The sequence below is a fragment of the Pieris rapae genome, chromosome 5, assembly GCF_905147795.1.
Source record: "Pieris rapae chromosome 5, ilPieRapa1.1, whole genome shotgun sequence".
Classification (NCBI taxonomy): domain Eukaryota; kingdom Metazoa; phylum Arthropoda; class Insecta; order Lepidoptera; family Pieridae; genus Pieris; species Pieris rapae.
Genome location: NC_059513.1, coordinates 8,286,629 through 8,311,434, shown reverse-complemented (window position 1 = coordinate 8,311,434; position 24,806 = coordinate 8,286,629). Strand labels below are relative to the sequence as shown.

The 24,806-nt window shown below is 37.6% G+C and overlaps 1 protein-coding gene across 2 annotated transcripts; it reads left to right on the top strand.

Moving 5' to 3' along the window:
• The first annotated feature begins 265 nt into the window (after nt 1–265).
• LOC111004423 (synaptic vesicle glycoprotein 2B) lies at nt 266–24,338 on the top strand. 2 transcript variants are annotated; one of them, XM_022275452.2, is made up of 11 exons: nt 266–411; nt 16,770–16,898; nt 17,995–18,054; nt 18,460–18,552; nt 19,969–20,102; nt 20,875–21,065; nt 21,439–21,587; nt 21,776–22,175; nt 22,380–22,642; nt 22,845–23,004; nt 23,252–24,338. In XM_022275452.2, exons 2-11 carry the CDS (start codon nt 16,862–16,864, stop codon nt 23,433–23,435), a joined length of 1,671 nt encoding a protein of 556 aa, XP_022131144.2. In that variant the 5' UTR covers nt 266–411; nt 16,770–16,861; the 3' UTR covers nt 23,436–24,338. The 2 variants fall into 2 exon arrangements, with proteins under 2 accessions (XP_022131144.2, XP_022131145.2); XM_022275453.2 differs by lacking the exon at nt 266–411 and adding an exon at nt 11,190–11,405.
• Nucleotides 24,339–24,806: the final 468 nt, after the last annotated feature.

Here is a 24,806-nt window from a genome sequence, read left to right as displayed (position 1 = left end):
GGGAATGAAAAATATATATATATATATATATATATATATATATATATATATAAATAATTTAATATTCTATATATATACATCTATAATTTAATATTATAGATTTTGGTTTTGTCATCCAACATTAAAAACAATTCGCGTGAACATCTACTTGTGTGGTGTTAAATCTCGAATCCTTAACCAAATAATATTTAAATGTTTTCTCGTTGTATTTACTGGAAGATTGCTTCTGTTGACACGGCGAGGCCTGCTTTTTGATATATATCCGTCGCAGTATCATTATTATTCACACTCGCACGAGTGTGTCTCCGTCGAACCAAGTTCATCCCATTCTTATTCACTCTCGTTCATAGCCAATTCGTTGGCGGAACACTCAGACTCCATCAGCCAAGAAGAGGCTCATCAGACCGACCGGTAAGTGACCTATGTTAATTTGCAAAACACGACATCTACCAGCTACTGTTCCGTCATTAACACGTTTAGACTCGTGAATTATCTTAGCCTTTACAATTTAGATCTTAGTGTTATTGTAATCTTCCATGAATCACCTGTCCTTTGTGAATGTACGATGTTATTTGACAAAGTTGCTATTCATCAACGTTATTTGTTCATTATAAAACAAATACTGCAATTAAGGTTTTGTGAATATTTTAATTATTCAAAAAGAGATGTATTTACGTCTTTAATGTAGGTTTTTAACCTTATACAAGGTGAGACAAATTTCGTTGATACCAATTCATTATCCATCTCATACAGAGTTTATACTTTTATGTATTTAAGTGCACAATAAAAAAGGCCGGCAACGCACCCGCGACCCCTCCGGCATTGAGTGTCCATGGGCGGCGGTATCACTTAACATCAGGTGCCTGCCCGTTTGCCCCCAGTTCTATGAAAAAAACCAATATCACTGATAGATTACAATAAATAACTTAAAATTGTAATAGTAATCTACCCTGAGGTTGAAAAAAAATTTAAATACTCAATGCGTCTAAACCATAAGTGTTCAGTAAAAACGTGAAATATGTTTGAAGAGTATGTAGTTCCAAGTTTAGTCGCAATATTTTCGGACTGATATATTTATGTAACCGCGTCGTAGGTAACATTGTTAGATGAGATGATATTTGCTTTTACAAATTTACACAAGATAAGTGTCATTTGTTGACTAGTAGTTCGGTAGCTGACAGGCTGCATCCTTCAGTTGATCACGCATAGCTCAAATATGGACCAAGATAACATGGATCATTGTGTCAATATGAATTTCGACATCGCTGTATCTACGTAGATTTCTATCTGGTTTTATATAGTAAGCATTTTATTGAACAGGCATCATGTATAAGGTTAACTATTATCTAGTTGACCTTGCTGACTTGGTTAACACGCTTAACCAGGGCTCAGGTTTCGATTCCCCGTGTTTCCCATTTTTGATGTTCGCAATAGAATTCCTAACGAATTTTATTACATTTAAACTAAATTAATATGTGTGTTTGTAGATGAATCAATCTGTTATCCACGAAGGCTGAATATTTGTATAAGAAACAAAAGATGATCATGATTGATAACAGCATTGTAGTTAGTATTTATTCATTATAAACGCTATTAAATACACTCTTTTCTTGTACTTGCGTCTCTTTCTGTCAATCTGTATTTACACTATGATGAAAAGAGACAGTAGAGTACTTATGTAGAGACAATGCATTTAGACTCATTTGTTTTTTTAATAAGACGGCAATATTTTATATCCCAAAACTAATGTTCTCCTTTCATAAGTAACAAATACGTTTTAAATTACGTGGAAATAATGCAAAAATATTACATGTAATTTTCCGAAAATAATTCACTAAATTCATATCGTCTTTGTATTTAAACAGGCTTAAGAAATAAATTAGCTATTACAAGACTAACTTATCATATAGTTAGCATGTGTATTGGAGGGATTTGCATACCTACTGATCTCATTAGTAACAAAACATAAAAAGATAGTAATGAGGGTTCAACTAGGTCGAGGTTTTTATTTTCTACCCCTTTTTTTGAGAGTAAATGGAATGTTAAACTCATATTTACTTTGAAACCTAAAGATTAAAAGTTTTTTTAACACAATAACTAATTAAAAATAATATTTTAGGTTAGTTTTTAAATAGAAAATAAAAGCAAATCAAGAATAATTAAAAGTCTGATTCATAACAATAAAAACTTGTCTAAAATATTTTCATATAAAACTATTTTTGTCATCAACACAGATTATAATTTATGCAGATCTGGTAATAAAAGACCCAATTTTGTTTTAGTCTTTTAACATTAATGCAGGTACACATACATTCAAGTTTTGACCATTTTAAATATAATCTTACAAATATTTATTGCAAATATATAACTACAGCGGTCATTGGCCTAGTAGCCTTAATTACTTAAATAAATATATATTTGGAGAAAGTATAACGTCAATAAATATAAGAATGAGTTTTTTTTTTTTTTTTTTTTTTTTTTTTCTTGGGGAAATGCTTTGCGCATACCCTTCCGCGGCGCGACTGCTTGGTGCAGAAGGATTATGTGGGACTCGCCATTGTGCATACCCACTAAAACCCCAAGGTGCCACCAACAATCGCCTTATGCGGGATGCGGTAACAGCAGAGCCTTATCCGCTTCCCAACACGCGATGCGGCGGTTGCGTCCGCCTCTTCCCGCCCATTGTTGATTTGTGAGGATGCTTGACACAGCAAGCATCTTTCACAGACCGGGCCATACGCATTTACAAATAGCTAGGGGAGATCGGGTCCAGTACTTGCAGGGATGGGTCATCATCCCTTCTTTTAGACGCATGGACCCCTGCTCCCCGCTTAGGCACTTTTTAGGCGGCGAGAATTTGGTGAGCGCGTCGCGCGTTTATGCGACGCGCCTGCGGTTTTCTTCGCCGTCGCGGATGGGCATCGGGACAAAGCTTCCTGGTCCTTTCCGCCTCTTCTTTTATTTTCATGACCGCCTCGCAGAAATTATAAAATATTTTCCACGGGCCGTCATTTCTCGCGCTCACTAAAACCTTCAATACATTTGGAAGTGTTGCGTCCTCGCCCTGGAGTGCATCCAGCAACGGTCCCCTTTCCACGTCCCATGCTGGGCAGTCTCTCAGCGTATGCTGGGCGTCATCCGGGCTGTCTCCGGCACAGTGGTGGCAGGTTGGTGCCTCTTCACACCCTACTACTCTGTGCAGATAACTACCGAAACATCCGTGTCCGGACAGGATCTGCACAAGACGATAGCTGAGCTGGCCCCAGCGCCTCCTTACCCAGTGTTGGAGCAGGGGTCTGAGGGCTTCTATAGTATATTTACCGGCAGTCGCTCCCGCCAGCTCCTTTTCCCACTCTGCTAGCATTTCTTGGGCTTCCAGGGCTCGCCAAGCGTTTATTTCTTCCAGTGTGGGGTTGCTTCCTCTTTCCCTGGTTTCGGCTCTCCGCCAATATACTTCGCTAAAAGCAACCGCGTCGAGATGCCAGGGTGCGGTACCGGCTATGACACACACTGCGTCATAGGACACAGTGCGGTACGCCCTCGCAACCCTGGCTGCGATCACTCGCTGCGACTGCCTGAGAATCGTGCGATTGTGCCTGGTAAGTTTGTCGGCCCATATTGGGCACCCGTAGAGTGCTTTCGCCCGGATCGCATTTGCGTAAAGGTGGCGACACCCCCCATTCGGCCCGCCGAGGTTCGGCATTATGCGCGAGAGCATGTTTGCGGTGGCGGTGAGCTTAGGGGCAAGTGCTGCGAAATGTGGTCTGAAAGTCCACCGTGGGTCGAGAATCAGCCCTAGGTATTTAAGCGTGGTACCAACCCGGATGACTACTCCACTGACAATTATGTCTGCGCCTTGGGGTGGAGCTTTTCTGTGTCCGTAGAAGCATATAGCTTCTGATTTCTGAAGGGCGACCTCGAGGCCGATCTTTTTGATTTCAGAAACCACCCGAGCTACTCCAGCTGTCGCTCGAAGGCGCGCCTCCTTAAAATCTTGTCCAATAGCGACCACGAGGGTGTCGTCTGCATAGCATATCGTTGACACTCCCGGAACTAGTTCCCCTCGCAGCACTCTATCGTAACCTATGTTCCAAAGGAGGGGGCCAAGAACCGAACCTTGTGGAACGCCGCACTTGATGAGGTGGCTCCCTATGCTATTTTGTTTCGGGAAGATGACACGACGGCCGTTAAGGTACGATGCTACACATCTTCTTATATGGGCCGGTAAGCCGTGGTGGCGCAGGCCATCCAGGATACAGTCCCAGGGCAAGGAATTGAAGGCGTTCGCAATGTCTAACGACACCGCTAGAACTACTCTGCCCCGTGACACCTGCTCCTCGCACACTCCTCGCAGTTGCGCAATTGCATCGATCGTTGACCTGTTTTTTCGGAAACCGAATTGAGCCTCATGTATGTTCGGTCCTATAGTTTCCAAATGGTTATAAATTCGGCCGGCAATGATACGCTCGAAAAGCTTACCGGCTTCATCTAGAAGAACTATAGGACGATACGCTGATGGTGACTCCGGAGGTTTTCCACCCTTTTTTAGAAGAACTAACAGACCTGTCTTCCATGTCGACGGAAAAAGGCCCCTTTTAAGACATTCCGTGAGGAGGTTTCGAAAGCGCATGTCAAGACCAGCGTCGAGGGCCAGAGCCAACACTCGTCCGTGCATGCCATCGGGGCCGGGTGCGGTCTTCTTAGAGGACATGCGTGCTATTGCCGTCTTAAGCTCCGAAGGAGACACTTCAGACACTATTTCTCCGTGGTCCAAAGTCGTATCATGTGGGGTGCTCGAGGCGTCACGTTTAGGAAAGAGTTCTGTCACCACTGTACTGAGCAGTTCCGGCTCCATGTGTGTCGTGAGGGGTGGGGCTCGCGAGCGTAGCTTGTTTGTAACTATTTGGTACGGGCGCCCCCATGGATCCCGCTCGAGAGTGTCCAGCAGTTCTTGCCATGCTTTCTTTTTTGCTTCGGCGATACCTGTTCGCAGCGCCAGTTTTGCAGTTCGGTATGCGCTATATGCTTGCCGTTCCTCTACTGCGCGAATGGGTCGCCTTCTGCGAGTCCTCGTGTAGCCTCGACGAGCTGCAACACAAGCAAACCGCAACTGGGCGAGTTCTGCCGACCACCAGAATACACTGGTCCGGTGAGGTCCAGGGCGGCTTCTTCGCATCGCAGCATCCGCGATGTTCGTCAGTGCGCCACGAAACCACTCTGCTTCTTTTTCAGGCTCTACGGAGGCTGGGCTGGGGCACCAGGCCTGCACAATCGTTGCCAACTCCGCCTGCTCCTTGTTCAGACTCTTAAGTGCCCATTTTGGGCCCAGTTCTGTCGAAACCGGAACAGGATTTGCCGACGGAGGGAGGATGCAGAAACGGATATATCGGTGGTCCGAAAGCGTCTCAACCTCCGTCAGGACCTCCCAGTCCTGGATACAGCATGAGAGTTGGGTGCTCGTGAACGTGACATCCACAATCGACTCACCATTTGCTCGAACACACGTAGCATCAGAGCCTTTGTTAGCCACTACCATACAGTGCGCTGCTGCCCAATCCATCAACGCATTTCCCCGTGGCCTGGTCACCGGCGAACCCCAGGCCGCGGACTTCGCGTTCAGATCCCCAGCGATGACTAAATGTCTCGGGTGACTCCATTGCACCAGGGTTTCCAGTTCGTTTAGGAAGGCCTCAAATTCAGCTAGGGAGCGATTGGGGGAGAAGTAAGTGCTCACGATACACATGTCGCTACCCAACTTTGCTGCCACATAGCCGTGGCCTTTTCGGACTGGGCCAATGCAGGGCGAGCTGTCTGCCGGAGTAACGATAATTGCGGCCAGACCGTCGAGGTCGCCAATGCAGTTCGTTTTTTCGGGTATTGAGTAAGGCTCGGAAATAATGCCAATGTTGATATTCCACTGCGCCAGACTCTGGTACAGTAGGTCTTGCGCAGCAGCGCAATGGTTTAAGTTGCTCTGGAGAATCCGTAAGGCCATGATAATTTACTGCGGTTTAAATAACCTCCATGCGCGCATTGTTACGCGGAGACTTTGCGGGCGACTTCTTTTTAAGTGAAGGGTGGCGTCTGGAAAATTTCACACTGGGAGCCGTGCAACTATTTCCCCCTAGCCTGTGATCCGCTTTCCTACCGGCCTCGTCGCAGAGTAGGCACTTGGGTTTTGCACTGCAGGAGGCTGCTCTATGGTCTGCTTGACCGCAGCGAAAACATAGTTGGCTACGATCAGTGTCGGCCATGCAGCGGCTAGCTACGTGCCCGACTTGTAGGCATCGAAAGCACCGTAGCTCTCTTGGCTTTGCAACACTAATATTTGCCGCTACCCAGCCGACGAGGAATCTCCCCGCTAAGAGTTTCTTAGTGGCCGTTATGGGGCAGTTAACCCAGGCTGCACCAAGACCCGATCTGTCCTGCCGTATGTTGCTGATCCTAATTTGATCAGCCAGGCACTCTCCTTTTGCCGCAATCGCTTCGCGCAGTTCGTCCGCTGTGATAGAGTCGTCCAGGCCAGAGATTCGGACATCGGCGCATCGGATGGGCCGACTAATCTTGACTCCACTGTCACTCAGTACTGTTTTGAGGCGCTTGGCAAGAATGTCAGCCTTTTCCCCGCTACCAGCTCCAGGGATCTGAATTATAGTGGCTCCGGTTGCCGCTCGGCGAAACTTAACACCCTCAATGCCAGCCTCTTTCAGATCTATTTGAGCGCGCGCTTCTTTAAGGGCAGCGGCATAGGTTACACCCTTAGCTTCGGCGTCTTTAGGCAGAGTCAGCACAATTGCAGCGGTGCGAGGTACTTTAAGCTTGGGCAGCGACCTGGCCGGGGGCTTTTCAGACTTTGAAGCTGTCACATTTTTTTGTGTTACCGTTGCCGGTTTTCGCCTTTTTTTGGTAACCATCGTCCAACCTTCTTCATTGTTGGTAGCCAAAGAGGGTCGAGTGGGTGGTAATACAATGGCACTTGCAGGAGAGGAGGCAGGGGTATTTCCTCCAAACATTTCCTTTCTCGGCACTTTTGCCAAGCTGTTTTGCTCTTCCTTTCTAGTAGCTTGCGCCTGCACGGTTGCCTTCTTCCGCTTTGTCTTCGGTGCTGCTGAGGAAGTGAGGGGATCCCTTGACCTCGGTGATTTGAGAGGTGGCTTCCCTTTCTTGCTTTTTTTACTATCTACAGTTGGAAGGGGAAGGAGTGGCGGCTCCAGGTTAGGTATTGAGCCGAGATCCTTTAGTTGAGCATTAATATGCTCACCTACCTGGCGGAGGATACGAGCCTCCATTTCTTCTACATTGACAGTTGGGTGGTCCTTCGGGGCCCCCTTCAAGATCAGCCTCAACTCGCGCATCTCGCCTTGTAGTAAATTAAGTTGTGCACGGAGGCGTTCATTTTCTAGCTGCAAAGCTCGAGTTTCATCCGAAAGCGTTTTCTCCGCCAGACTGTCAGCATCCTTTCTGATTGCTGCAACTGCCTTTTTGAGAGCGGCGACAAAGGTACCTTTTAGGTTCATAGAACACCTGGCCACTTTATCTACGGCAGCCAGGTTTTCTTCGATGCGTTTTCTGGCGTTTCCGACCGTACCCGTCTCGGTGGGTTTCTCGTTAAGAACCGCGAGTTCCGCCTCGGCTTCACTTTCTCTCTCCACTCTTCGGGCTCTTTGGTACCCCGGTTTCGTGCGTTCACGCGAAAGAGTAGGGGTGTCGCTGCAGCTACTCTCCTCGTCGTCCTGTCTCGTTCTCTTTCGGGGACGCCAAAAGCGCGACTTCTCCCCTGGGGTGCAAGGGGCCTCACCTAAGCCTCGAGGACGCTGTTGAGTGTGTGTCGAGCTTATGCTCAACATGGAGCCGGTTGAGTCTGAGCCCATATCGTCAGCCATCGCGTAGGACCAGGTTGCACTTTGCACCGGTGATTGACATCGAGTGCGCTGGACGGTCTCATTGTTCTCCCTTTTTGCGATCTCTCCTTGTGTAGAGGGCGTTTTAGAGGCGCCTGAGCACCCCTCCAACGGCCCGCTACGATCCGTAAGCTTGATCAGTATTTCCGTATTATTGCCAGGTCGTGAGTTTTTGGGTTCTGTCGCATGGTCGTGGTCCGCCCCCAGAATACGATGCGGACCGGATGCCATGACCTCTTGGTCATGGGAGGGATTTGACCCTCCTGGGGTATTATTATCTTTTCCGTTACTTTCCATGCTTTGTGGTGCTTTTAATTTAAGGAGGGGTAGCTCCCCTCCCTGGTGCCCTAGTGACCGGGTTTAAGCCCCCCCGGTCATGCATCCCATCGCCGGGAACCGAAACTTGGGATTCAGGTGACCTGTATACGGACAAAGTATACATGAATAGTACACGTTGTAGTAATAAGAATTAGAGATAGCGCGGGTACGGCGGACCAATGTAGGCCGAGAAAGAGACAGCCGCGCATAGGACGCACGGAATGAATAACCGCTTGTCCTCCACCTTGGCCTCGCATGTACCGAAGCAACACAAGAACATTTATACAGACGGACGTGAAACACCACTCTCCCCAATCCCCTTTAAGGGAGTAGGAAACACACATAACACCAACACAAGTAAACGCCGCTCCCGGATAAGGGAAGCGGGATACAATAAGTGAGCACGCACACAACGCTCCGCAAATCAGTCTGTTGAAGTGCTGGAAGCACGTTGAGACACGAACAAGACAAAACACAGATCGCTAAAGTGCCCAGGCACCTAAAGCGCCATCTATCCGGCCGCATCTCACATGGTTCTTCTAATGAGAACCTGTCGGGAGCGGCTAATTACGTCGTGGTGGTCCCATTTGCTTTCCAGCAGCACGTTCAGGTATAAGCCCCGTGCTGCCGGTACTGAGCCCTCCCGCCACGACAAGGCTGGACCCCGCGGAACTACGTGTTCCGCGGTGGGAGGGATAAGAATGAGTTTAGCAGAAACGATTCTAACTAAATCATAGAATACTAGATACGGTCGCGAGGCTAACACTTTATTATGTACGATAAACTGTAGATCTTACTACTTTATATATATCCCTTACTCTCGTGTTACTTTGCAAATAATAAAGGAGACAAGAAATACTTAAAATAATTCTACGTAAATTTTATTGTCTTTGGCAAACAATTATGTAATGTTACAATATTATCCAATCACACACGCACTAAGGTTGATTAAGAATCAAAACTTAGCGCTAAGAGTGACTCGTGTGTGTCAAAAAGTATTGGATTTTAAACATACTGCAGTCGTACTTCCCTCTATGATTTCTGAATCTTGCCCTTACTCGAATTAAGTTTTTTCAGTATTTTTTACCATGATTTTATTTTAATAACAGCGTAACCATGGCAACAAGCAGGGCGACAAATCATGTTGTAATTATTACAATGTTAAAAATAATAAAACTCACTTCTATCACTAAATGAGAGCTACGTAGACATTACCTTCACCTTCACAGACCGGTCTACTCATTCACGAGACACCTTCGGAGGTCAGCTCGATTGATTACTTTTAAATCAGTGTCATGTCGACCCGTCTGTTAACCAGTTATTGCATTTCCTAGGTACCTATAAACTATTGTTACACCTAAATTTAGTGGTTAAAAATATTACGCTAGCAAAAATAAAACGAATAAAACTGCAACACGCGTAAATACACATATTAATTTTTATATATTTTACATAACCATGAAAAGAAACGAAATGACCTTTATTTAAGAAGTTAAGATATAAAAAAACAATACCATCAAACACCTGTAAATCTAATCTTATCTATTTCGTTACAACATAACGACCTTTCGTCTGAAAAGGGAGTCCATATTTGTTTCTTAGTGGTTATCGTTTGATACCCAAGGACAGCTCGATTCCCGACAAAATAATTATTGTTTCGCATAGGAACACTAGGCTTCTTGCCTGTACATTATGTATGACGCGTGGACATATTTTTTATAGGGCTTTTAAGTATTGTTTTTGTTGCTAAATGAATTTAATAACTACATACAATTTCAATTGAACAGTGCAATGAAACTACTGTTTTGTCGTTGCAATTATGCGAAACTGTACTTCATGATCCACCAAGCTGCCGATGTTTGAACCTTGAGTCAACCGCTACTTTCTAAGGACAAAGCTTTGTTTACAAAAGTTGTTTTAATATATATCACTTTTACATGTTTATTATGCTTCTTAGACTTCAGACGAAGTTTTAGTGTGCTCGTGGGAGTTAGTTATGAAGACAAATAACATTATTTATACAAAATGGATCTGTAGTCAATCTTCAAAACGTAACACTCCAGGTATGTCCAAAAAGCCTGTACGCTCCTTAGTACAAAATAAACTCTAGACCTATTTGTTTAGATCTTAAAGTAGATACTTATTTAATTAGGCTATTAATAACATAACATCAACAATTCTTTAACCACAAGCAATTATTACGCGATTCGTATATTCATTTAAATATAGTCATTTTAATTGAAGTAATTATATTTTAATGAATACTCTAGATAAAGCATAATTGAAATATCTTTATTCCAATATAATATTAAATCTATAATAATTAAGTTTCATTATTTACAAATTAACTCTAATTAGTTTATCTGTCCTATAAATTATAATTTGAGTAGTAACTTTGTTAGAAATCTTCATTTAAGCATAACACTTAATACATTTAAAGGTGTACAACTAACTTCATCATTGCAGCAAATTTATAGAGTTTTAAAGTTTAAATTACAGATATTAGGGTCCCATTTTCAAATTGGTTTAGTCTTTTTAAGTTATCATTCACAATACAATGCGTACGGATATTATGTTCGTTGATTTCGCAATTGTTTTCATAAGCAACCCTTTGTTCGTTATTACAACGCTGACAATGGTACATTTGTAAAAGTGTATTATTTTAATTTTATTAACTCATAAGAGTCCTAATATTATTCACATTCTTCAAGAAGAAATGTTGAAATATAATAGGAAATGAAGCGAGTATTACCCATACTACTTTCATAACCATCATGCTAGAGACAGACATTTTAAGTTGCCACAAACATGTGATACCAATGTAATGTATGTAAACGTCTCGCTTATTTTGACGCTGAACCTTCAAGAATCGGAAGATGCATTTTGTGTATCGAAAACGTCCTCAGGTGGGGCGGACAGTAAATTTAGCAAACAGTTTAACAGAGCCTCGACATAACCCGTTGCGATCTCACTTTGATAACACGTCTCAGAATCGATTATAAAAATAAAATTGTGAGCGAAATTTTATTGACTGCCAAGGCTCTATGCACTTCTGTAGGACTGAGAGTGACGTGAAATGGTTTACCCAAGTGATATTTGATAAACGTTTTGTTCTTGTGCCTATTTGAACTTGAGGAGATATGCCATATTTATTCAAGTGCTAACTTATATGCTGTTCCATTTCTGGTAAGAATGCTACTTGTTGTATGCTAATTAATGCATCAAGGCATATACTGCTTGTAATATTTTTGGACTGTAACTTCTTAAAATCGATGTTTGTTAATCTGTCGATATGCTTTAATAGCAGGAAAGCCTGTTTATGTGAAAATTAAACACAACGAGCAAAATTTAGTATTATCGAATAAGTGAATTTTTGATAATAGACTGTTATCAGAAATAAGTAGTATTTATTTACTAAATTATGTGTAATAAAAATAACTGAAATATTAATAATGTAATTACAATTACACGTTCCAATAATGACACGTATTTCTTAAAAAAAATATTTTAAAATTTATTTATTTTTTAAATTAAAAATAGCAGTGCAGTGTTGGCCTAGTGGCTTCAGAGTGCGACTCTCATAACTGAGGTCGTAGGTTCGATCCCCGGCTGTGCACCAGTGGACTTTCTTTCTATGTGCGCATTTAAAATTTGCTCGAACGGTGAAGGAAAACATCGTGAGGTAACCGACATGTCTAAGGCCCAAAAAGTCGACGACGTGTGTCAGGCACTGGAGGCTGATCATCTACTTGCCTATTAGATTTAAAAATGATCATGAAACAGATTCATTAATCTGAGGCCAAGACTTAAAGAGGTTGTAGCGCCACTGATTTATTTATTTTTAAATTTAAAAAAAGTTCGAATAAGAATATAATGTTAGTGAAACTCTGGTGAAATGACATCTCTCATGGTACACCTAAGGAAATTTCCTTAGGTGTACCATTGTAGTATGTAGCATTGTTGAAGTGTCTACTGCGTCTACTCTAGCACTCGGTTGTACACACTTATCACATCTCTTGCGTGGCCCTTCCCTCTAGTACTAGAAAGGGATAGATAGACAGGGGGGTTGTTCGCCGTGGCGAGGCCTGGACGACTTATTTCGTGGTTTAACTTGGCTAACACATTCTGTTACTGCTTCTCTTTATAGAGAATTAAGAAAGCCTAAGGGTGTGAAGTGAAATATCTTGGTTTGAAACACAAGTCCACTCCTTAGCTGCAAGATTTAATTTTCCGGATATTAAATACGTTTTGTTTTAACGGAATCGTTTTATGAAAAATCATAGTTATTTCTAATAATTAAATTATTAATATTTATAATGTACATTAATGTTGATGAATTTTGGTTACGATATCCTATTTCAACCCAAATAATGTTGCGCATATGAATTAAATATTTAGCTTTTTTTATACATGACCCACTTTCACTGTTAATATTGTGTTAGTATATTTATGGTCAGCATTTTAGCGAGGTGAAAGTACCGTATTTTTTTTAACACGTATAATTGAAAATGTAATAAATTACCAATATCCGACAGAAATCTGATCACCTGACTTAACCAAGATAACAATCGCATCTACAACATTATTTTTTAATATTCTTAAGAATAAATAAAAGAGATCCACGTTTATTACTGATTGCTGAATTTTTATTTTTTTAATTATAATTAATTACTGAATGAAATTTACTTACTCGTAACAACAAATGTTTTATTAACGTTACAACTTCTTTATTTTTGCCAAAAAACAGTGATTCAATTTTTATGGATGATGTAAAATGTCGCTCACATTTTACATCTATGAAACACCTTTAAGGCTGACAGGTTCATAGTACGTAGGTACTTTAGATTCTAAACTATACAATACTGTCACAATTAAACTTGTTAGGTATATAACATAGTTTATTAATGTATATTTTAAATTTATGAAAGCCATTGTTTTAAATTATTTTCAAATCATTAATATTTAAATCATGATTCTACGGTGTCATAATTAATACCAATTAAATATGCAATTATTGTTACTCTTGCATATTATTTAAATAATCAATTAACATTTATGAAATATTAATAAGATTAAAGCAATCTCAATTACTAATATTTAAATAACTTTAAATAAATGTGTTCCTATTAATTCTTCCGTATTTGTTGCGTTATCGAAAGTTTGAGTAGTCAGGTATGGAAATAAACCTACGGTTAAATCACTCTTAGCACTTAGAATGCTTCCTTTATGTCAAACGTTTTCAAATTGATGACATGACTCTGAATTTTTTTCATTTATTTATTGATCGTTACAAAAATCGGTAAAATTAAAATAATTAAATAATAAGGAGGGCAGCGGGCGGATTATTCCACCAGAAAAAGTCAGAATCTACACGACGACATATGGGAGTAACAGTTTTCACTAAGTTTGTGTGTTAATCTCTCTTAACGCTCCTATCTACCAATAATTATGACGAATAATTTGATTAAGTTTATCCGTAAATTTTCCTAAAACAAGTATGGATAAGTGCACACACGTTTAATTAGCAATGTTAACCTTCAATGAAAATTAAAGCAATTTAAATATTCCGATAAATAAAAGAATAAAGTTACGCTTATAGAAAATTTAATATCGTCTTTCTAATATATCTTTTTCGTTACGTTTAATTGTTCACAATAGAAGCAATATAATTTGTTACGAATAATAGTCAAATTAACCTTCAATAGAATATTTAATGTAATTATGTGTGTGCAGTTTTATAAACAATGTAAAGGAAAATAAGAAGAAAATATGTCCGGCGTTATAGAAATTTGTTATAGAAGTTTATCAAAAGAAACTGTGAAGGATGAATTGTGGAAGTTCCTCCAAGGACTTCCTCCTAACAGGCGCAGACGAACTAACTAGTCACCGGCAGAACCCGAGGGCCCAGTGACAAAGGACTAAAGTAGAGAAGTCATATCTTGCTAGCAGGCGGAATAACTGCGTTGGCGCGTTTCAGGGTATGGCATTATCGCAGTGACTGTAGCCGTAGATTATAGATGTCGTTACAAAACGTCAATTGTAAGGATAAAGCAACTTACCAATGTCGTTTTAGGCAGTTTAACGTGTGACCTGGATTTCAAGCGGAAGAAGGAGTGTAATCTGTAGCTATTATATTGTTTACATCACTCTAATCTAATTCTAACATAAATAAATATATAATTTACGCGTTTATGAATATACATAATATGGTTTTATTAATAAATTATATCAAACTAATAACTACGATGCAAATTATTACTTATTAAGTACTTTGTAGCAAAATCTAAGTAAATGGCGTCGCCAAGAAGGTGTTGGTTCATAGAGTTTAAGCTGTTAATCGTGGGTTCGCTTCTGGCAAAACAATTGTTTACGATTTGTATGTCACTTACTTGACTTAAAATTACATAGACGAAAAATCTCAACCCCAAGTTTCGTGTTTATGTAACTGCAAACGCATTACGCTTTCATTCATGATTCACTGAGAGATTTAAAACTTCAGTTCTTTTTCATACTTAGAATGCATCTGTCATACCACAATCACTTCCTGCAATCAATTGCTACTCTATAGGGAAGAACATAGTAAAAATTTCATTACAAGAATGATTCACACGTTGTAGAGGTTGTTATGATAAACTACTTTGTAATTGAATGAATTATTTTTCTTACGATTTTTATCAACGAATGCTTGTAGGATACGCGTGTTTCAATCTATTGTAATTAAAATGAGAATCTGATGACAATCAGTAACTCGACATTCGTGTCAACTTTAAACATTTTTTTACCTAATTAAAATTGTGAAATAAAAAAATCTAATCAGTAAAAACTGATATCCCTCAACTAAAGAGCTTTTAAGACATTTTCTGCACCTACCATGTATTTGTGAAACTGCGATTAGCGACTTTTTTGTTGGTAAGCAAGGTTATCTGCTTAATCTTTGTTCTCAGAACCATTAATAAATTAGACAATTAGTATTTGGAGAGATACAAATGAACCTGCAATAATTAGCATGACATAGGCGATGAGTATTGATTAGTATGACAGAGGCAAGGTTTGGCTAAATATATATAGAGTGAAGAATACTCCACTTTTACATACAAGTATTAATTTGACGACAAAAATAAAAAAGTCGGTTTTACTTAATACAAACTTGAAGGATACAAAAGCCATTCATAAGAGGTAAAGTCTGAAGCAAATTTAAAAAATCAAAATAACAGTTAACACTAATGACGAAACTAAAATATAAAACTGAAATGTTTTTTAAATTAGTGCAAAGTTTTAAGGAATTTATTTAAACACACAATCCACAGCCACAAAGGAATTTTGTGCAACGAAAAAACGAAACGCTTTACAAACAGATAATAGCAGTAAATTTGTCGATGGTCTAATTTCAAAAAGGATTGAATTTTTAAGCGGTAACGAGATTTGTAACGGATCTTTAACCGTTGCTTGAATATTATGTTTATGCAATATTCGTGTGCCTATAGCTGTTTTGCTGATGTGTCCTTGTTTATGAACTTTTTTACTAAAAAGAGTAAATGAGCAGTTCGATTTTCCTTTTGGTGGAATAAACTTTGAAGACAAACAATAAACAAGTAATTTAAAAAGCTTATATGTATAAAATTTCGAGTTTACATGGCATCTAAAGCATTGGGCCTTAAACTTTTCTAAGCCTGAAAGTCCTTGTTTCGATGTCAGGTTATTTTTTTTGAAATCATTATTTAACAACAACAATTAAAATACCTAATCATATTTTGCATTAGAGCGTTGTAACATATATGTTAATAAAAAAATAAAGAGAATACAAACAAATTATTTGAATTAAAACTAAAAATAATGACAGCTCATCATCTGCTTTGATACACAAATATAAGCTCACTATCAATGTATTCATCAGTGTCGGGCACCCTTGTTGCGATCTAGTATTTACTGGTGCTTTGCAGACGAAGTAGGTTTTACTGTTGTACTAACATTGAAAAAACCGCAATGACTTAGTTGCATGATAATTGCCAAATCGCTATTGAGGACACCTATGTATAATAAAATAAACAATTTCAAAATTCTGTACATGAAGTTGTATATATGTAGAAAGTATATACTAATAATTTGTTTTTTGAAATCAATATTACTACGCAAAATGCAGTGTTTTTTTTATTTTGCAAGTAACTTTAGCTCTGTAGACTCTATTGCGCATCATAGGAGCGACAGAGGGCTATGTAATAAATCTTAACAAAAGTTCGCAATAACTGAACAGGTTTTCAATGTTTATTTTTATTGTTTAAAAGCCGGTCTTATTACCTAGTGGCGAGTACTTTCCTTTAAATACATATTCTTGTGACAAGACAATTTCGTTATTAAAAATATTAGCTTTTTAAAATTATAAATTAATTTTTATTGAATGAATATACAGATATATAATAAGCCATCGATCAAAGTACAAAAAACAATAATCATGACCTATTAGTGAACATACCTATGCAAATAAACAATACAAATTACCTCATTTTACGTATCTATGGTCACCATAAAAGTTTAATTTTTTTTTTTTTTTAGACGAGCCGGGCGCCGTTGGAATCGAACTCCGAGCCAGTGATCGTGTGGTTGATCGCAAGCCGCAAACATACATAGTTGCCCGCACGCATAGGATGGTAGAAACTGACCCTGGGCCCAAGAAACCTCACAGTAAGACTTCATTCATTTATTAATATTATCATGAGCTTTTATATGTATGTGAAATGTAGGCCCCAATTCATATACAATCCTCAAATTTTTGTTCTATGACTTGCCGGTTACCTTACGATATTTTTACAAGTTAGCAAGTCCTAAAAGAAAAATGTTTGTTCGCAAACCGAGTTTCTACACGTGACCTCAGGGTTTAGAACTGTGTCTAAAAAAGTTAGAAATTTAACTGTATAATCTATCTTGTGAAATAATTATTAAGGCTAAGGGTCTGTTTCACAATGTCCGCATAAGTTCCAAATAAGCTATTTATTACTTATTTGTAGGATAAACAGTATTTTTGCGTTTCACGACTGCCAGATAGCGCTATTAGTCATGAAATGCCAAGTATCTTATTCGGAACTTTTATATTTCGAATAATTTATGTGTTGCATAGCTATTTGGCACTTTATCCATACATTGTGAAACAGGCCCTAAAAGTTTTATAATTTATTTATAACTATGACGTTCGAATCAATAGAGATTTTCCATTTTTCCAAGTAAACATGCAGCTTTTAACTGTCATATTGACCTTGCATTTAACTCGTGACACACACCTATCAACATAGATTACATAAATTATATTAATTAGTTTTTTAACTCTTGTCTCGCGCCAAAACGCAAGCACAACTCACGCACATAGCTTATAAAAAATATGTTGTCTGGGTAACTATATTCTGTAAATTTTTGCCCATCGGATTAATGTTTGAAAAAATACTTATGGCCATTTAAAAGATTAATAACAAAAAAAGTTACATCAAAAAGTAAAGTTTTATCTTCAGACTTTTTAAAGTCGATTAAAAGTGCAGTATTAATAGATATAGTTTAAATTGTTTATTTCGGAAAACAAGGTTGCATAACTATGTTAGTAATTTAAGGAAGCGTTCCTCATGTATTCCACTCAAAACTCAAAGTTGTGTGTCAAACTCCAATGGCAAGTCAAACATATATGAGGTTAAAGCACCACCAGTTTGGAAATTTTCTTATTGTGTATTTTTTCTTCTTTCGGGTAGTTCTAAAGCTATTTAAGTACTTTTCTAATATTACTATTTTTTTCTAGATTGTGATGTAAAAATTGACCACCAGCTTAACGGACCAGGTTCCAAAACTACCGAGATTGGTAAGTGATAAAAATTAATATTGAATAAGCCGTTATATATGTAAACTATACTAATCTAAAATCTTTGGGTTTCATCAGTTGGTTTCAATCCAATTTAGACAAGCCAATTGAATGTCTAGCGGTTACAAACGTCATTGCTCCTAACCTTTTTCAATGAGTCGTAGTTTGAAACGTAACGTTTTTTGACTGGATATGTTTTGAAGTTTATCCATTTTTCAGTCGGCCACTCCCAGGTTGAATTATAGACTAGTTTAGTAAATTCCTCAAAAATTTAATACATATTCCCAAATTTCAACCTGGGACAAAATTGTACTCGTGAAAAATCGTTTATTCAAACTACATTTTTGGTCTTAATTACTATGATGTCTAATTAGGTTTTTTTTTTAATTCTATGAATATTTACAGGAATCTCCCCACTAAAATCTCCAACAAAATTCGACCCGGAAAAAGGCGGCCACACTGAGAAAGCTGACTTTGAGAAGGCGATCGAACTAGCCCGTGAGTAAACAACAACAAACGACACGTGTTGCTTACGAGAATTATGATAAGCCTTCGGGAATTGTTTTGATCAGATTCGAGGTGTTTCTTTATAATAATTATCCAAGTCAGAGCATAAATGTTGAGTATAAAGAGAACTTTTGACCAAAAGTTTTTATGACAAGTGTGGTAAAGATATTAAATATGTATTCCGAAAATCGTATTCTAGAAATAGTTGAAACTTTTAAACTAAATAGTCTCAATTTCATATACTGACAACGTTACAATAGTTGTAATGGATTTGTAAGCTTCGAACACAAAAATCGTGCGAATAAGAAACTTCAACGACAGTCATAATTATTTAACTAAAAAAAAGTCACTAAGACAAACAAGTTGTAAAGTAACTTGTTAAGACGTACACAAAAACTCACATAAACTTCAGCGTGTCCGTAATGAATAAAAAAACATTAAAATTGAAAATTCCCAGACCTTTAGAAGCCTTCAAGTAATGTTGTTATGAATGAGTAATTAATGAATGAGGCGTGCAGAGCGCTCACGTAGCATTTCCTTAGAGTACGAGACTCGTAGGCCTTCTAAGAAATAGTTTGACACGAGTAAGCTTTGTTTACGTACGTACAGGATACAGTGGCGTGACAATATTATGGTCGGGTATCTGCAGAATTCGAAATACGATAGTTTTTATTGGGATGTTCTCATACTAAGCGTTTCAATTAACAACAAAAACAATTAAATTTTATTGCAAACGATTTCGAGGATCCAATTTAGATATAAATTATTTATTCTTCACAGACCTATCAGATGTTTAAAGTGATTTAATTTAAGTGAAAAAGTTAATAGGACGAGACATGTGTCAGCTTTCTATTACAAGTTTTAGGATCTAATACATTGGTGAATATGATTTAGACACACAAACTTAGGCTAAACAAATTCACTGCCCTTCTATACACACTTAATATATTTAGATACAATTTTTTACACTGACGAAACAACTGCATGTTTAAAGCACTTTTATCTTAATAAAAAAACTGTCACCATAGTAGCTTATCTTTAAAAAAATCAAAAACACGCATTACTCGAGCGAGTTTGCTTATATTGCCAAAGCCGCGGACATATTATTTGAAGAAGTCTAATATGTATGAGGGGCTGCAATTAATTAACCAATTACCGTCTAAAATTCATAATATTAGCGGGTTTAAACAATTCAAAAGGATATTAAAGTTACATATCAGAATGAGCCTAGTAGACTAAAATTAGGACGGCCGGCGACGGCGTGTGTCTCGTTCGTATATCAAGTTTCTCATGTAAATTATTTTTTTTTGTAATGTGAAATAAAGTTCTTAAAACATTGACTTTAAAAAAACTTGATATATTCCTTCAAGAAGGTACATATACAAGATTTTGAATATGGAATTTCAGACTATGGCCGCTTCCATTACCTGCTGCTGGCCGTATGCGGCCTCGTCAGCACCTCAGAGGAGATGGACGTCATCTCCATGTCTTTCATCCTACCATCAGCACAGTGCGACCTAGATCTTACCACTCAGACAAAGGTAAGGGCCATTGAGTATTTTATGAAAAAAATTAAGGTTTTAAAACTTAAATCAATGGATTGGCCTTGGTTTTTATGACTTAAGTTAAATTTACTATATAATATAGGTAAAGAATAGATCTTTCCAATGTGCGTCAGATTACAATGAACATCTGTACAATGTAATTAAAATGACTCAACAAGTGTGTATGAATACATTTTAAACTAGCTCCTAAATATATATATTATTAAGATTTTATTAACCTACCAGGAATTGATTTAAATATTTAAAAAAACGTTTCTAAGAATAACTATTGTCAATGTTTGAACAATATGTGTTAAAAAAGCTTGTAAGGTTGTGGTTTTGCAGTTAAACCTTTTGGGAAATCCAGTCATCGTGTACATGACGATTTCGTCAATGCTTCAATTTATTAAAATGTGTCAGTTTTACGTTTCATGACCATCAGATGTAATAGTGATATCATTATGTAAACAACTTTGAGCCGTGCAAATTTTAGAACTATAAAAACAATAATATATTTATTTACGTAATATATTGTAGCTACATTTGATTTAGTATTTGGCGGACATCTCTTATTTAAAGGTTAGTTCATCTCATACACAAGTATAGTCTAATTGTCGCAGCTAGTAATAATATATTCTATATATTAGAAGCAATATGTTATATATTAGTAGCGACTTAAAACTTAAGAACACAATTATTTTTTACTCAAAGATTTTCTTACAGAAGACCATATTATGTGACGTTAAATATTTATATTGTTTGCATACAGGGATGGCTAAACAGCATAATCTTTATCGGCATGATGGTGGGCGCGTACGCGTGGGGCTCCGTAGCAGACACTTTAGGTCGCAAGCGGGTCCTCATCGCTATATCGATCATCAACGCCTTGGCCATCGTCGCTTCCTCCTTCAGCCAGAACTATGAGCTTTTCATGCTGTTCAGATTCATGAACGGAGCAGCGTAAGTATATTCATGATTTTAAGTGAATATTTCATGCATTCAGTTGCTGACAAGTTTATATTTTAATAGATAATATTTTCGTGCCGCGACGTTTTTACCTAAAATGTAAATCAAATCATTTATTTGCTCGTGTCAAACGTATAATCTAGATATTCTTTCACGCTATAAAAACACTTTGCCTTTAAAAATGTAATCACCTTCCCCTTGATAATATGAGTAGCGATAATAATGTAAATATTATTTTAATTATGCTGAAAAACACGGTTTCTTGCGCAAATACGTTTCACGCTATTAAATTTAAGAGAAAACATTGTCACTTAATGGCTTATATTATATGGCAAAACATATAATAAAATTTTCTCTTTTTATGCAGTTTGGGAGGTTCAGGCCCGGTCATCTGGTCGTACTTCGCAGAGTTTCAGCCGAAGAAAAAGCGTGGTGCTATGTTAAGTTTTATGGCTGCTTTCTGGACTCTTGGCAACCTCTTCGTGGCGGGACTCGCTTGGGTTATCATACCAAGTGGTGCGTAGCCTAAATACCTATAATTTAACCTATTATAAAAGGTATATCAGATTAATCTATAATCTGATATACCTTTTTTTAATGAGAATATATTTTGACAAAAATCTAGAATATACCTATCTATTAATATTGTTATATTAATTTTAAATGAAGTTTTGTCTAATTTGTAATCTCCTCTTGTTAAACAGAGATCGGCGTACAATCTGGTGCCTTCATTTACAACTCGTGGCGTATATTCCTGCTTGTGATGTCACTACCATCGTTCATAGTGGCTGCGCTCTTATTTCTTTTGCCTGAATCACCGAAGTTTTTGATATCCACCGGTCGTCATGAAGATGCCTTAGAAGTCTTTAGAGGAATCTATATGATGAACACTGGTAGGAGTAAAGAGGAGTACCCAGTTAAGCAACTACTAGTAGAAGAGCCAATGCATCCTAAACAAGAAAAGCAGATTGAAGCTAAAGAACCGAAGTCTAAGTTAAGGAAAATGTTAAGTGATATCGTGGAACACAGCAAGCAGTTATTTGTACCGCCTATTCTTAAGTTTACGGCGATTTCTATCACAATTAATTTCACTTTCCATATTGGGTACGTTATATTTTTATAAAAAAAATAGTTTAAGAACATAAGCAATTTTGCTGTATTTTGAACTTATGTGTTACTTGAATGTACTTTGAAGGCCTGTGAATGAAATATGTGCTGGATTTTCAATTTATTGACGAACACAGAAATCAATTCAGATATATAATCTGAAGTTACATATTTAACTAATTCTAGAATGTTTCTATTAAGGTACTACGGACTAATGATGTGGTTCCCTGAGATGTTTAACCGCTTCGACGAGTGGTCCCGCACACACGATAACGCTGAAGCCGACATTTGCCAAGTGACAGCTTACGTCACCAAATACGGAACACATTCTGCGGAAGCTCGCTGCGACTCCCACATAAACTCTGATGTCTTCATGGAGTCATTAATCACTGTTGCAGCAGCGATACCATCTAATATTTTCGCAGTTCTTGGAATGGATAGACTAGGCAGAAAGTTCTTCTTAGGTATGTCTAATTTTAGCTTGTAATTTGCCTAGTGCTTGCGTGTTGAGAAAAAGTTCTCATACGTACATATGTCTTTAGAATAAAAGTGCGAAGTTCAGTAAACCCTAAAGAGGAGACACATTTATTTTTATTGACTTACAGTGCCCAACTAAAGCCAGGTTACACAACTTCCAGTGAAGTGTAATGTTCACCTTAATTTCAGTATTCGCAACATTCTCAGCGGGCACATGTTCTGCTGCCATGTACTTCGTGTACAATAAGACTAACAACTTGATAGTCAGCGCCATCTTTAGTTCGGTAATATCTTGCGGCAACGCGTCACTCGACTGTCTCATCACTGAAGTCTTCCCTACAAACTTACGGTAAGAGAAGTGAAAGAGGTACTTTAATATATGGCATGTAATTGATTGATAATTGACAAGATTCTATTTTCGCTACAAACTCTCCATATACCCGATTACTGAAAAGTTATATTGAGAAAATCAGTTTCTTTGAATTTTCAAATATAGAATTTTGTTTATGTTTTTTTTTATTTTGTGGCCCAGCCCTACTTCGGAGCGTGTTTTAGTACTATAGGTAACATTTTTAAGATGTTCATTACAATTACAGAGCCACTGGAGTAGCCGTGTCTATGGTAGCGGCGCGTCTGGGAGGTATTATCGGGAACGTGGTGATCGCCACTCTACTGGATACCTACTGCCCTGCCCCTACCTTCATCGTAGCCGTGCTGTTGGCCAGCGGCGGTCTGATGTGCCTCTTCCTGCCTAACACTACACGACAGGCTTTACAGTAACACACTCTACCGTGAGTCATAAGCGATAACGTATTAGCTGTATCATATTTCTAAAGAAATGTAAATTAGGAACCACGTCTCAAATCCATGAACCCTGAACTTCTACGAACAACTTTAAATATTGTTTATAAAAAGCATTCGGTATATAGCACCGTTTTTGTGAATTAATAAGGTTCATTTTGTGGTTTGATCTTGTTAAGTTTCTTTCACGGACAATGTCTATATTATATTTATTTCGAATGTTATTTATGATAGCATTGACGGAGTTCGTCAGGATTCATTATTCACTGTATTAATACGTTATTAGCTATGCAACTCGTTGTATTCAAACTTGAGTGTTATCGATAAGTAGAAAGTTATTTTAACAGTTTTAAATGAAATAAGGTAATTTCAATTAATTTATCAACGTCTTCAACAAATTAAAATTGTTTACGTCAAAGTCATCAAATATTATTACTTTAACTTTAATTTAAACGTTAAAAGAAACTTGCCCGTCGCTCTACCATTGAGATTGAATTATTAGACTTACGTAAAATACGTCTCTATAAAGTATTGGAAATTTCATCAGTCATAATAGAGCTAATCTTCACAAACTATCGATAGTAACTCAATTTGCATTGTGAGCCTTTCGTATGTGATATTTTTAATTATTGATGTAGATAGTTGTACAAAAACTTTTTTACTAATTATGTAACAGTATTTAAGAATCGTTAAAGATTTGGCATTGTTTAATAATCTGTTAACCAATCTAAAGAGTATTTTAGGTAAAACTTAAGTCAGAAACTGTACAATTATATTGTTACCTACACATATTTAAAAACGAATTTATAAATTAGTTATTGTTACTTTAGTGTGTAGTCATAGTTAAGTTTAACTCAGTAACCATACCCGAAAAGTATTGCAGTTTAAAAAAATGACGTTTTCGAAAAAGTAGAAAGGAACTTATTTACACGGAATATAAAACATTATACAAGAATTCAAGTGTTTTTGCTTGACCAAACAGTTTAATACCACGTAGTACCTATCGCCTGTTAGGCGACTTAAAATGTTCAATGTTTCATATTATTTTGTATATCATAGTCGCATACAATTCCTTATAGGGATGAAACATTATATGTATGTCAAATAATGTGATATTTTCAGATACACAAAAAAATAATTATACATTTCAGGATTTATTTATATAACTGCTTGTCAAGCCTTGAATTAAAAAGAATTGTGAGAATAGATATTTAAACAAATAAATACTATAACATATTTCGAAGTTTTATTTTTTCTATTATGTCTTATGAACTACATTTTAATTATACTTTAATGTTCTTTATTCATTAATCTTAATAACAAAATATGATTGATTCTCTTAATAAATCC

Coding starts and splice junctions, on each gene's coding strand:
- LOC111004423 (XM_022275452.2), top strand. CDS start 16,862: ATGGTAGAAACTGACCCTGGGCCCAAGAAACCTCACA. Junction 16,899..17,994: donor TGGGCCCAAGAAACCTCACA/GTAAGACTTCAT, acceptor ATTTTTTTCTAG/ATTGTGATGTAAAAATTGAC. Junction 22,643..22,844: donor AGGCAGAAAGTTCTTCTTAG/GTATGTCTAATT, acceptor CCTTAATTTCAG/TATTCGCAACATTCTCAGCG.